The sequence below is a fragment of the Sebastes umbrosus genome, chromosome 17, assembly GCF_015220745.1.
Source record: "Sebastes umbrosus isolate fSebUmb1 chromosome 17, fSebUmb1.pri, whole genome shotgun sequence".
Taxonomy (NCBI): domain Eukaryota; kingdom Metazoa; phylum Chordata; class Actinopteri; order Perciformes; family Sebastidae; genus Sebastes; species Sebastes umbrosus.
In genome coordinates this window covers 5,047,894-5,060,749 of record NC_051285.1, presented here as the reverse complement: position 1 = coordinate 5,060,749, position 12,856 = coordinate 5,047,894, and the positions used below count along the sequence as shown (strand labels likewise).

The 12,856-nt window shown below is 40.1% G+C and overlaps 1 protein-coding gene across 1 annotated transcript in view; it reads right to left on the bottom strand.

Annotated features, from left to right (window-relative positions):
• Positions 1-2,399: 2,399 nt before the first annotated feature.
• The window catches only part of LOC119475880 (F-BAR and double SH3 domains protein 2-like), a 30,831-nt gene continuing 20,374 nt past the window's right edge, over positions 2,400-12,856 (bottom strand). Inside the window, exons 11-20 of the mRNA XM_037748968.1 lie at positions 9,329-9,445; positions 7,178-7,276; positions 6,496-6,648; positions 6,211-6,345; positions 5,951-6,034; positions 5,409-5,592; positions 5,097-5,320; positions 4,712-4,922; positions 4,559-4,623; positions 2,400-3,598 (exon numbers count right to left, since the gene is read on the bottom strand). Of these exons, the coding sequence (XP_037604896.1) occupies positions 3,515-3,598; positions 4,559-4,623; positions 4,712-4,922; positions 5,097-5,320; positions 5,409-5,592; positions 5,951-6,034; positions 6,211-6,345; positions 6,496-6,648; positions 7,178-7,276; positions 9,329-9,445 (1,356 nt within the window). The 3' untranslated portion in view covers positions 2,400-3,514. The remainder of the gene's footprint in view (positions 3,599-4,558; positions 4,624-4,711; positions 4,923-5,096; positions 5,321-5,408; positions 5,593-5,950; positions 6,035-6,210; positions 6,346-6,495; positions 6,649-7,177; positions 7,277-9,328; positions 9,446-12,856) is intronic.

Below are 12,856 nucleotides of genomic sequence, written 5' to 3'. Positions count from 1 at the left end.
AAACATTTTGTTTTGCCCAACACTCACTAAACACAAAAAAACAAACACACAAGCAACCACAGAAAATAAATTATAAATTATTAATAAATAAAAAACTTTTATCTTTGTCCATCCAAACCATGTGGGGGAAAATGTACCTTTTGTCCCGCTTGCACCGCCAGCAGAGGTCAGTGTTGAGAGTACCCATCTTATACATTTTAACAGGCGAGAAGTAGTAAATAAAATAAATAAAACAAATAATAAAAAAATCAGTCTGTATGTTTTTCACAAAAAGAGCAAAAAACAAGTCAAGTAAGTTGTTGCAAAATTCAACCTAAACTATTTTAGATTTATTCAAAAATGCCTGACATCTGAAGCTGTTAAGATTTATTTCCAGGCTATGATTTTCTCGCATATAACAGCGACTGTATTGTGTTTGTTGTGAGAGAAGGCTGAAGAATGTATGGACGACCTGCTGCAAACAGCTGTAAACAAATACTGCACATCTGTCAAAGGGAAGAGTGAACATCTGCATGCAATATTAATACAGACAATGAGAGGGCACTGTGGTATCAAACACACACTAATTAACACACCAACACATCAAACCCAAAGACAACCGGACGGAAAGGAAAGTTGGAGTCTTGTTTGTTTCGTTTCATTTAAGCTATCTTTATTTCACATTTATTTGTACACAATAAATACAGTAAAACATCCACTGGTGTGTAAATACGACGCTCAGAAATGTGGGCAGTTTGTCACTGAATTTCAGATTCAGACTTTAACATGGAGTCACGACCAGTAGCAAGTTAACAACAACTTCTCTGTTGGGAAAAGAGACTTCAGTCTATATATTTGTTTTCAATACAACAGGGTAAATGCAAACTTCAAAAATAAGTTTGATGTCATTCAGATCTCAAGGAGATCAACGAGAACACAGCAACATGGCTGACAGATATCTCTTTTTTCCTCTGATCGAATTCAACTAAAGGTTTAATAGGTTCTTTTTAATCCTAATTCTAAAAACAAAACAAACATAAAAAGGAAAAAAAAAAAAAAAAGCTGTGCTATTATTTGTACAGATATCCATCTCCAAGCTCTCTGTAAACTATTTCAAAAACAATACGATCAAAAGGTCATATCTCAATCTCAATCGAAGACACTACAATGGCTATTTAAGGCTAAATAACACAAGAGCCGATAAAAGAAAAGTATTCATACCAATATAGCTGGTAAACAAAACGTCAAACAAGAAATATTGAACAAACGTCGCATCCACAATACTGAAAAGGAATAAGAAGACATCAAAAAGTGCTTCACTATAACATTATAGATTCTTTTTTTTTCTTTTTTTTAATATAAATTGGATAGCTAGCAGCTCAGGATGGTTTCCTCCTTAAAAATAAATGCATGTTTAAACTGCACATTACCTCAGTGTAAACTGTCACCAACTGCAACCTTCTCCTCAACAAACCACCAGCAACCTTTACTGGCTAATATGGAAGCCCATTAACGCCAGTAAAATAAAACACATAAGATGAAAACTTAACCTTGTGATGAAAAAAAAAAAAAAGATCCTGTAAGTCGTTATAATGAGAAACTTTCTCTTTGCATCGCAAAATAATGACAAACTTTCTCAAAATAATGACTTAGTATCGCAAAAATAATGAGTTACTAACTTATTTTGAGATACTAAGTCATTATTTCAAGATAAGTAAGTCATTATTTTGAGAAAGTTTCTCATTATTTTAAGATACAAAGTCATTATTTTGAGATAAAGTCATTCATTTGAGATAAGTAGGTCATTATTTTGAGACCTTTTCTCATTATTTTGAGATACTAAGTCATTATTTTGACAAAGATTCTCATTATTTTGAGATAGTAAGTCAATATTTTGAGATATTAAGTCATTGTGTTGAGATACTAACAAATTTTGACAAAGTTTCTCATTCTTCTGAGATACTAACTCATAATTTTGAGATACTAAGTCATTATTTTGACACATTTTCTCATTATTTTGAGATACTAAGTCATTATTTTGAAGTTTCTCATTATTTCAAGAAAGTTTCTCATTATAATGACTTACAGGATATTTTTTTTCATCATATTGGCAGAAATGGGCTTCCGTAGGCTAACATTAGTGTCATAATAACATTTCTAGATCTTTATTTTACAACACAAGAGAGAGAGAGAGAGAGAAAAAAGTTAAACTATGTATGTACGCACTACGTTTCTCCCTTTAGGAATTTCTTAGCATTCGGTGCAAAGAAAACTAACATAAGAAGCAGGGTTTTACAAACAAATCAATAAAGAGATAAAGGATCCATTATTTTGATCAGAACTTTTCTAGGAGATTCTCCCTACTGACATAACAATCACTCAACTAAAATTGCCACTTTTCCCTTGTTTGTGTAACCGTGTTGGGTTACGTGTGTTCGAGGAGAGGACCAGCCTCGTCCATGCTGGCGTTTTTTTTTTTTTTTTTGATCGAGCCGTGTGGAGACAACCAGACTTTTGGTTTTGTGTTGAAGCTTCACAACATGCTGTGATGTCCTGATGAAGTTGTTGCATAGAAGTAAATCCAATTGTGAAAACTCTGGACAGCTTGTGAAAATAAGAGAGAAAGAGCCACACAGTAAGTGATATAGTGAGACATAACTGGGCAGGGTGATATAGTTTAAATCCTCATTATTAATGAATATGCTTATTCATTTTCTTGCCGAGGGTTTTGATGAGAAGATTGATATCACTCTCCAGTAAGTGCCACTTTTCAATCATCGCCTTGTAATTATCTTGCAGAAAAAGACAGGTGTGATCAAAGATCTGTGCGTCCTCGTGCTACAAGATTGACAGCGTAGCGATTATTCGCCGAGCTAGTTGATCAACTACTGTAGTGGACACTCCTGCACGACAGGAAAATGCTCTCAATATTCTCACTTTAACATGTTTTCTCTTGGAAACTGGTGCATTTTTGTAGATCCATAAATAAATCATCGGTAAAACGGCGCAAAATCTGTGCGTCCCCAAAGATGAACTAAAGATTTGTGTAGATTTACTTCGCCCACACGAGCGAATAATGTGGTGTCATGTTTTCTATGAAGTTCTTACAAAACATCTGCCAGTTATCACTATATCAATTACTATGAGCAAAGAACAGAAACAGGATTTGAACACCAATACCAGGGTGATATTTGAAGATATTAACAGCAGATATTCTGTCAGTTATCAATATATTTTGTCAGGACTGTAAAATGATTCGCGTCCATGTAGAAGAGGTGGACGATATGGACAAACGCTGGGTAAGGGAGTGTGGGTAAAGGAGTATAGTTAAGAGAAAGGCACAATATTCCTCCACAGCACACTGACCCTCATGAGGTGTTGAGAGTTAAAGGCCTCTCCGGGCCTCCAGGCGTCTTCAGGGGGTTTAAGTTTCCTCGGGTTTTCCTTTGGGAGTGCGTTTAGAGGCAACAGAGCCGTGAAGTCCCGGCTGGTTTGAACAGAGCCGCCGTCGTCGCCGCCAGGGTGCCGACCGCCGTCACACCAGCGTGATCTCCACCTCCTCCCTCCGCTTCACCTGCCCGCGAGGATGCTGCTTAGGGGGCGGAGGAGCAGCACGGACCTGGAGACATCAATCAATCAATGGCATGATTAAAATAGAACTAATTATTAGTAATATGTTATACATGTTATCATCATGATTTTACTTGTTAGATATCTAAGTTGATGTATCATTATTGTTTATAATTAATTTTCTTCTATAAAAAAAAGTACAAAACTTATTAGTAAAATATGTGAAAAGATTTGTGGAAAAATGTCCAAAAATATCCTAAATTATTAATAAAATATGTGAAGAATCTAAGAAAAAATGTCCCAAAAATATCCCAAAATAATTAGTAAAATACATGAAAAATGTTAGTGGAAAATTTCCGAAAAATATCCAAAGATTATTAGTAAAATATGTGAAAAATATTTATGAAAAATGTCTGAAAAATATCTGAAAATGATTAGTAAAATATATGAAAAATGTCTGAAAATGATTAGTAAAATATAAATAGAAAATGTCCGAAAAATATCTGAAAGTTATTAGTAAAATATGTGAGAAAATTTGTGAAAACTGTCAGAAAATATATCAGAAAATCACATATTGTAATAGCACTGTAAATTGAGCATCTTTCAATAAAACAAACTACACAAAAAAAATTAAACATTGAAACAGTTTATGGCCATGAGGTGTAGTATATAACTTTATAATTAGCTGATACATAACCATACAAGTATGTATATCATTAAATCACCTGAGGCTATAAATACTAGTCAAGAAGCTTAAAGAAATGTAGATGTAAGACCAAATTCAATGTTTATGTTGGCTAAAATGTTTAGATCTGCAACGATTAGTTAAATTACTATTTTGAAAATTGATTAATCGTATACATTTTTTTAAGCAAAATTACCAAATCATTGATGATTCTGACTTCTCAAATGTGATAATTTGCAGCTTCTCTCTTTATACGGTTGTAGAGTTTAGGTTTTGGACTGTTGGTCGGACCAAATGATTGTGTTTGTGTGTGTATTTACTCACAGGTCGAATGGTGCCGGAGCTGCTCTCTGGGTATTTGGGAGGTTGAGGAGATCCTTGGACTGGACCTGAAGAGAGCAGTGGACACAGATTACCATCACTACCACTCAAACATCATACTCACTACTTTAGTACAGACAAACCAGTACATCTTACTCTGAAAGGGGCTTTTGTGTGGCGCTGGTGGCGGCCTGTGATGTCCGTTGTGATAGGAGGGTGGTCGGCCAATGGGAGAAGCTGTGGCGCTGCAGGGACTCGACAGCGGAGAGGACACGGTGGGCGTCTGGAGGGGGCTGCTGTGGAGAGGCCCCGGCTGGAAGGGGCTACGAGGGGATCGGTCGCACTGGGCCAACGGGGAGGGGGACGCCTTGAAAATAGCAGGCGAAAAATATGAGTTCAGAGACAATGTGAAAATGTTAGCGTACACTGGAAATGTTTGGCTGACCAGATCTGTATTTATTAAGTGAAGAAAATCAGTGTTAACTACTCTGAGGTTGGAGTATTTTTAGATTAACATTTCGGTCTAACAGCATCAACAAACCTGTGCACTGCCATCTCTTTGTCCGTCTCCGTTCTCACTGGCGCCGGCGAGATCCTCCACCAGAACTGCGGGGAAGACGCCGACGACGCCGTTGAACTCCCCCTCCCAGAAACCGTCGTCCTCGTGGGTCTCTCTGCTCAGGATGCGGATGATGGCGCCTTCTGGGAATGACAGCTCGTCTTCCGTTTGTCCCGCGTAGTCGTACAGGGCCTTCGCAAATGACACTGCAGCAGAGGAGGGCAGGTTGAGAAATCCCCGAATAAAATATAGCAGTACGCAGATAAAAATGACTATATAAGAGGTATCCCTCACCACTGGAGTCTCCGTTGACGGAGCCGGTTGGTAGTTCCATTTCAGGTTCGGTGGAGTTGCTGGAGGAATGGGATCGGGCGTCCAGCGCGGCCAGAGCTTGCAGCATACTCAGCAGGCTGTTGGAGGAAGGGAGCTGCAGGTATTTCTCTGGGACGTAGCCGACCTGCCCGCTGCGGTTTCTGGCCTGGAATAGCAGGAAATAGAAAACTCATTATGACGAGCGAAACGTGAAAAGTTCTCGGTGGGAAATCCACAACGAACATAATCAAAAAACACAAATGAGTTGAAGGATGGTTCCATTATCATTTTTCATCTTCAGCTCATCTGATCATTCAAACACACGGATATTTTCACAGCGAAATGGCCATCTAGAATGAAGCTAAGTGGAGAGCTAGAGTGGTGTGAAAATGGTCGGCAAACGCTGCTTTGTTTCATGAACGTATCATAACAACGGCTTGTATATCCGCTGTCCTGATGCTGAAATCTGTGGCTACGAATTCAACATACATTAGCTTGAATATGTGAATATATATGTAGAGTACCTTGACCCAGTCCTCCATGTCTCCATCGTCAATGACCTCCAAGATTTCCTGATCCTCAATGGTCAGTTCATCTGGCTGAGACGCCTGGAAACAAGGAAACAGATCAGTTTGAATGAAGGTGAGACAAGGTGACACTCGTCTCTTGAATTATGTGCAAACGAAGACGTATAATTAAGGAACAATTGTGTAAATTTACAGTTTATTATCTACAAGTGTGTGTGCTGTAAGACAGAAAGCAGTAGTTTGTATTCTGCTGGTACCTTGTAGGAGTAGAGTACTTTGCAGGTGAGGGGATAGTTTTTCAAGGTGCTGGAGGGGCTGGAGCTGCTGTCGTCTAACACTTCACCGCTGTCCTCCATCTCCTCTTCATCCTCTCGCTCCAGATCTGTTGTTCCCTGCAGAAATACGACATAAGCCTTATTTTTCATTACACAAGAGCACTCTTATGGCTACAACCAATCAGTCAGCAAATGAAGACAAAAAAACATAACACACGGTTATGAAAAACTCAATGTTAAAATGATTTGTGGGTTTGTGGGTCTTACAGAGAGCGAAGGATCATTGGTACTGAGGTTGTTCCAGCGATCGTTCTCCAGCTCCTCCATCACCTGGTTCATGGCGCTCTTCAGCCACGTTTCAACAGCAACACCCGCCTGCCTCAGCAAGTCCAGACGGGCCTCTGCTTTCACCTTCACCGTCTGCAAATGAACAAAATAAAACCGATATATCAGAAGATCAGTGGACTAAAATACTTGATAGTATTCACTCTTCATCTATGTGTGCAACCAAGGCACGGACTTATTCAATTTAGTCAAGTCAATTTTATTTAATCGATTAGTTGTTTGGAAAAATGGTGATTGGTTGGTGTATAAAACACCAGAGAACATTAGTCCCAATTTCCCAGATTGACTTCATCAAGTGTTTTAACCAAACTACAGTCCAAAATCTATTAAATTTACTATAAAGTAAGACAGCAAATTCTCACACTTCTGCTTGAAAACTGACTCAAATGATTATTTGATTACCAAAATAGTTGCCAATTAATAATCTGTCAATAAACTAATCAATTAATTGACTAAACTTTTCAGCTATTAGACCCTAATCTGTGTCATTTCACCTTTTAAACCAGTAGGGGGCGTACTGGGGCCACTTTAAGTAACGGGACACTGATTAAGAAAACAGAAACTGTATCACACACACAAACACACACACACACACTCTCGTTACCTCTGCCCTCCGTAGACTCTGCCTGGCGACTTCCATCTTGGTCTCCAGCTCACTGTTGTTCTGCTCTGATGACTCCTGCGTCCCATATCCCTCCAGAGCCTGAAAACAAATCACAACAATCATCTAAAAAATGTATAAAAACAACACAGGACGGAAACAATAAAACCATTAACTGAAGACTTTTGATTGAGCTTCACTGCAGAGAAAGAGAGACTCATTTCCTGTTTAATGGAAACAGTCTGATCAAACGTCACTGATGTTGGCTTATCTTATCTTAACCGATGGACTTTCACAATAAAATCGGGAAAAGGGGTTAACGTGAGGTGATAAGGAGGAACTCTTATCCTGCGTTGTATTGCTTCATCATATTTTCCTTCACACATGGTGGATGATTTTATGATCTCCCGGTTCATTGTTATCAAGCTTTCCTGCTTTACGGTAAATTCCAGTTTACAGGGAAAAGGCATCCGTTGGTCATTAATCCTGTGACGTATCACATTAACAGTAAGGGGTTTAGACTACAGATTACAATCTGCTTTCTCCAGTAAACTGGCTTCATGTAAGTGAGAAACCTGCCTTCTGTAATCCGGGTTAGAGGATTAGAGAAATCTTTGCCCAAGTAGATTTCTCCCGGATAACGCCGGTTTCTGATGCAGGATTGTCTGCAGATTACTTTAAGGAAACGAGGTTTGTTTTTGATGCCTGGTAGTCACCTCAGTTTTCACACATCTATGAAATAGTTTCACAAATCAGTAAAGAACGCAGTAAAGAACACAAAGTAACCGGTCAAGTTGTCCTTTGATTCTACCAGGAAGTCGTCAGGCCATAAATCAGTTTATCAATCATTTAACACATCGTCATTTTCTGTAATAATTTCCTTGTGTGGTGGCAAAACAAACACATGCAATTTTAGATATATAAATGCAGAAAGCTTCTGTCAGAGGGAGCAGAGCAGAATACATAACAGCTGTTTTTACCCGGTTCAGTGCTGACTTTAATAACTGTTCACACCTCCAGGCACAGTTTTATATTTATGTATTTTTTGTCTATCTACAATATTCCTAGCCTCCATAATTCACACTAGGAATATTGTGGATATGTCTACAGGTTTACATGTCAGTATATGAATTAAAAGAGGAGACGTCAGTACTCCAGGAATATAAGAACGGTGTTGATGGGACATCCTAGTTGGGTTTCCACCAAAAGTTCCTTGGAGTTTTTGGTCCCGGAAATACTTTTCAAGGAACTAAAAGGTTCCTTCAGCCCACTGTTGTCTGCTTTTCCACCGCGGTCTAAAGACCTGTGATGATTAGGCAAATTAGTCCGCTGACATGAAAAAGCAACATGACATGTGACGAGGGCTGTTGGTGGTCACAGCGGTAAACACACTCTGCAGCCTGCAGTTCAGTGTGTCCGTCTGTTTCATCTAAACTAAATGTAAAAACAAAATAACGTTTTGTCTCACTACGACGACGTTTTCTGCTGCATATATTTACTGATGCACGTTGGATGTAACGAATGAAATGAAACTAAGAGCGTCTGTCCCCACAGTAAATCATCTGTTGAGTGTTTGAGGGTTATTTATTTGTGCTTTATAACGTAATTGCCGTGAAACAATCAGTTTCAATGTTACCAAACAAAGAGAATTGTTCTCCCCTCGTCCTAAAATGGTCCTAATTCGATACTAGAGTACTTCCTTGTTTATGAATGAAGCGATACACGCATTGAAGCCGTTGAAGCAGCGCTGCTGTGTGTGTCTGACCAATCAACGACGATCATCCCTGCAAACTCCACCCCGAAAGCTCCTGTACTTTCAGAAAGTTTCAGAAAAACCTTTTTGGAGGGTTAAATGTCACTGAAACTTAATTTAGACCCTGGTTCCTGCGGTCGAAAGTTCCTCGAAAGGTCCCTAGTCTCGGGAGGAAGTTCCTGCAATCGAAACAGGGCTAATGTCTCTCTTTTCATTCAATGTTTTTTTCTTTGCATTGAAATCGTCTCTGTAAAATGGAGAACAGTGTAGAAGGAGACGACTCTGAATAAAGGTGCACATTTGATTTAGTGACCACTGTGTGTTGTATGTAGAGGATATTGTGACAGTATCTCCCTCCTGCCTACATCATCATCTCTCCATCAGTGTGATCTGGTTCTCACCCGCTGAGTGTGGATGATGCTCTTGTATTCTCGGGCCACGCGGCTCGCCCATTTCCTCGCCTCTTTATCCAGACTGTGCTCCTCCGACGTTCCACTCTCCTTCTGCAGCTGCAACACCTACAAATACAGAAAGAATAACAATATTTAACCAATATAACAGATACTGTACAGTTACAGTATATAAAACTGCTGATATTGATTTATTATTGTAAATCAGTTGCTGAAGTTGAACAAACCTTCACAACAACTTTAATAACTTTCATGGGAGACATTTGGGGTCAATCCAAATTAAAATCTCTGCACAAAGATGTTGTTTGTCCAAATAATAGTACATTTCCTGCAAATAACCTCACAAAGGAACACAATTCATTCTTTGTGAAATGAATGTTTCCAAAATAAAATCTTGCTTAATGCAATGACCCACCAGAACACCCTTAAGAGGACCTTGTGGTTTCCCAAATGCCAGGAAGAGTAGGAGTGTAAGTTATGACCACTACTGTTATGTGGCAACCTCCTCTTTACATATTACATGTGCCCAGTTTTAATAAAGTGCTCTGTAGGAAAGACATTTTTCTCAGTGTCACCACTGTTCATTCAGGTTAATTCTGCAGGCTGCATTTAGGTAGTACTACATCACCGTCATCACCATCATCAAGGAAACATATTCATCGTACATTTATTTATGAAGTCCGAACCCAGCTGGCTCTCACTTATGTAAGAGGGAGGGAGAAAAATCTGTTGACACTGAGAAACATTGAAGAGCCAACAGCTTCACTCAGTCCATGAAGGCATGTTGGTAGGTCAAATAAAAACCTCACATCTCCCCCCAAAAACACACAAACCCCCCTCTGAGGTTTACTGTTTCTGATAGCGGTAAATGTGCACGGCTACATGCAAAGGCTCAGAAGCAACGCCGTACAGAGGCTGCAACCTCCGGGTCTGAGAAGTGAAGCCAACGCTGAAGTGCCTTAAACCTGCATTCTTTCTAACAGCCAGCAGGGGGCGACTCCTCTGGCTGCTAAAAGAAGTCTGATTGTATAGAAGTCTATGAGAAAATAAGTCTACTTCTCACTTGATTTATTACCTCAGTAAACATTGTAAACATGAGTTTATGGTACAGAGATACGTGGGGACGGACTGCGACGGCCAAAAACCAAGGTACCGACCGCCAAAAGCCAAGATGACGACGGCCAAAATGCCAAACTCGACGCTTCAAAAAAGTAGTCCACAAACCAATGGGTGACATCACGGTGACTACGTCCACTTCTTATATACAGTCCATGGGTGCACACATCGGAGCAACGGCGGCTACAGAGATACCACATAGGGACAAGGTCTAATTGGTCAACATGGGACTGGTTGTGTAAATGAACAAATGTAAGTAACGTTACTGTGGGGATTATAATTAAAGCATGATACGTCTCGTTAACGTATGATACACCCGTGGCCTTGTGGTGGCGTTATCAACAGGGTAATGTGGACAAAGATGGCATTTCGATTTCAGATTGGACTTTTCTTCTTTAAAGATTGAAACCAATCCCTAAAATGTGAGTTAAGAGGTTTCTACATGACAACAGCGGTGTGTGTATGGAGGGAAAAGGCCTGGGTGGGGAGGGTCAGTGCACTCTGATGAGGCCCACTCACAATGCCTCCTTTTCACAGATGGGCCGTTCACAGGGCCCGGCCTACCTCCTGCCCCTCCCTCCCAGTTCAGCTCCATTCCTTACCGGATCCCTCTGTCTGGTGCGAGTGGTATGGGAGGGAGAGAGGGAGGGAAGGCTCTCCACCACTAATGTTTTCTTTAGGAACAGGCTGCTGCTTGTTTGACTTCCAATGAAAACAACACCAGCATTTGCAGTTTGAACAAATTGTCCAGTGTTGTCCAGCGGTGCAGAGGACCAGTGCAAAGGAGGACCGGACTAGTACGGCGAGGAAAGACGTGTGTGCGACATACATTCATGTGCAGCCGCCACCAATAAACCTCTGGCAGATTTGCACATCGGGGCTGTCTTAAAGTCTGATGGTAAAATATTTTTGGACTGAAGTTGACATTTATGCTGATATTTAATGTTTTATAGAGGGTAAAAAATGCTATAAAGTACCAGTATGGGTGGAAAACTGAGACGTTATGGACTTCATGAACAGGTGTGGAAAGGTGCAGTGCAGAACAGATCGCACCATGACCATCAGGTGGGATTAGATGTTGTAGGATGCAACAGTTTTATAGCCCCACGTGTTTGGGAAAGTCTGCCAGGAGAGCAGATTTTGATAAGATAACAGCAGGAGATTCAGACCTGCAGCATTTAAGTCAATGAAATACAATCCAGGAAGTCCAGAGTGAGTAATAGATCCATGAACTTGAAGGATTATCAGCTGATTCAACAGCTGTTTACAGTATCATACCATGAGGAAGGATTTTACAATCTGGAAAGTTATCACAGTAATGACGAATATCACAATAATTTCATATGACTGTAATAAAGTCTTGATAATGATTCAAACACAAGCATATACTGTTTGTTTGCAGCTGGTCAGAGTTCAGAACGAATCGGCCGATAACAGTCGGTGGACGATCGATCGGAGCACCTTTACATCTAGTTGGACAACTTAAAATTTCAACCTGATGATGGCGCTAGATGACACGTCAAGGATCACTAAAGGTATTAGAATTCATCCTGAGAGGGACATGAATGTCTGCACCAAATTTCATGGCAATCCATCCGATAGTCACCACAAATGGGAACCTCATGGTGGCGCTATATGAAAAGTCAGGCGATAAAATGAGTCAGCAGCATCCTCTACGGATTATGAATGTTTGTACCAAATGTTGTGCCAATCCACCCAGTAGATGTCAAGATATTTCACTTTGACATGCTGGCGGCACTTGAGGAAAAGTCAGGTGATCACCAAAATCAGTAGGATTCATCCCCATGAATGTCTGTATTAAATTTCATGGCAATTCATTTGATAAGTAAGGGATAATGACAGGGCGATGCTGCTCTCATCCCGCTTATTACACAACTACTTACTGAAGAAATCAATATTTTGACACAAAAACGATCCGCCAGAGTCAGACATCTGAACTGCGCCCTTAGCAATGGCCTGTTATACATAGCAACGGTCTGCTATAGAGAAATTACAGACCGCAGAACGCAGCGATTGACCAATCAGAATCGAGTATTCAACACAGCCATGTAATAATTGTTGAGATATTTCAGTCTGGACCAGAGTGGTGGAACAACCGACATGTGACAATGGTCTTGAATCCACATCAGGTATTGAAGCCATCTGCTGCACGACTTGACCCACTCAGCCATCAGGATGTTCCATGAACTACTTGTTCCACTTGAACTGGTTTTGTAATGTAGTTTAAATACATTAAACTGTCATCCGTTGTGCTTCTGACAGATTGCACCACTGACCCAGCTCCTCCAGTTTGTTTTAACTGTGGTGACGGTTGGGTATTTCCAAAAGGGCTGCAAGATACACCGTCTGTGAGGTGATTTTATTTCTGACTTTTCTCTATTA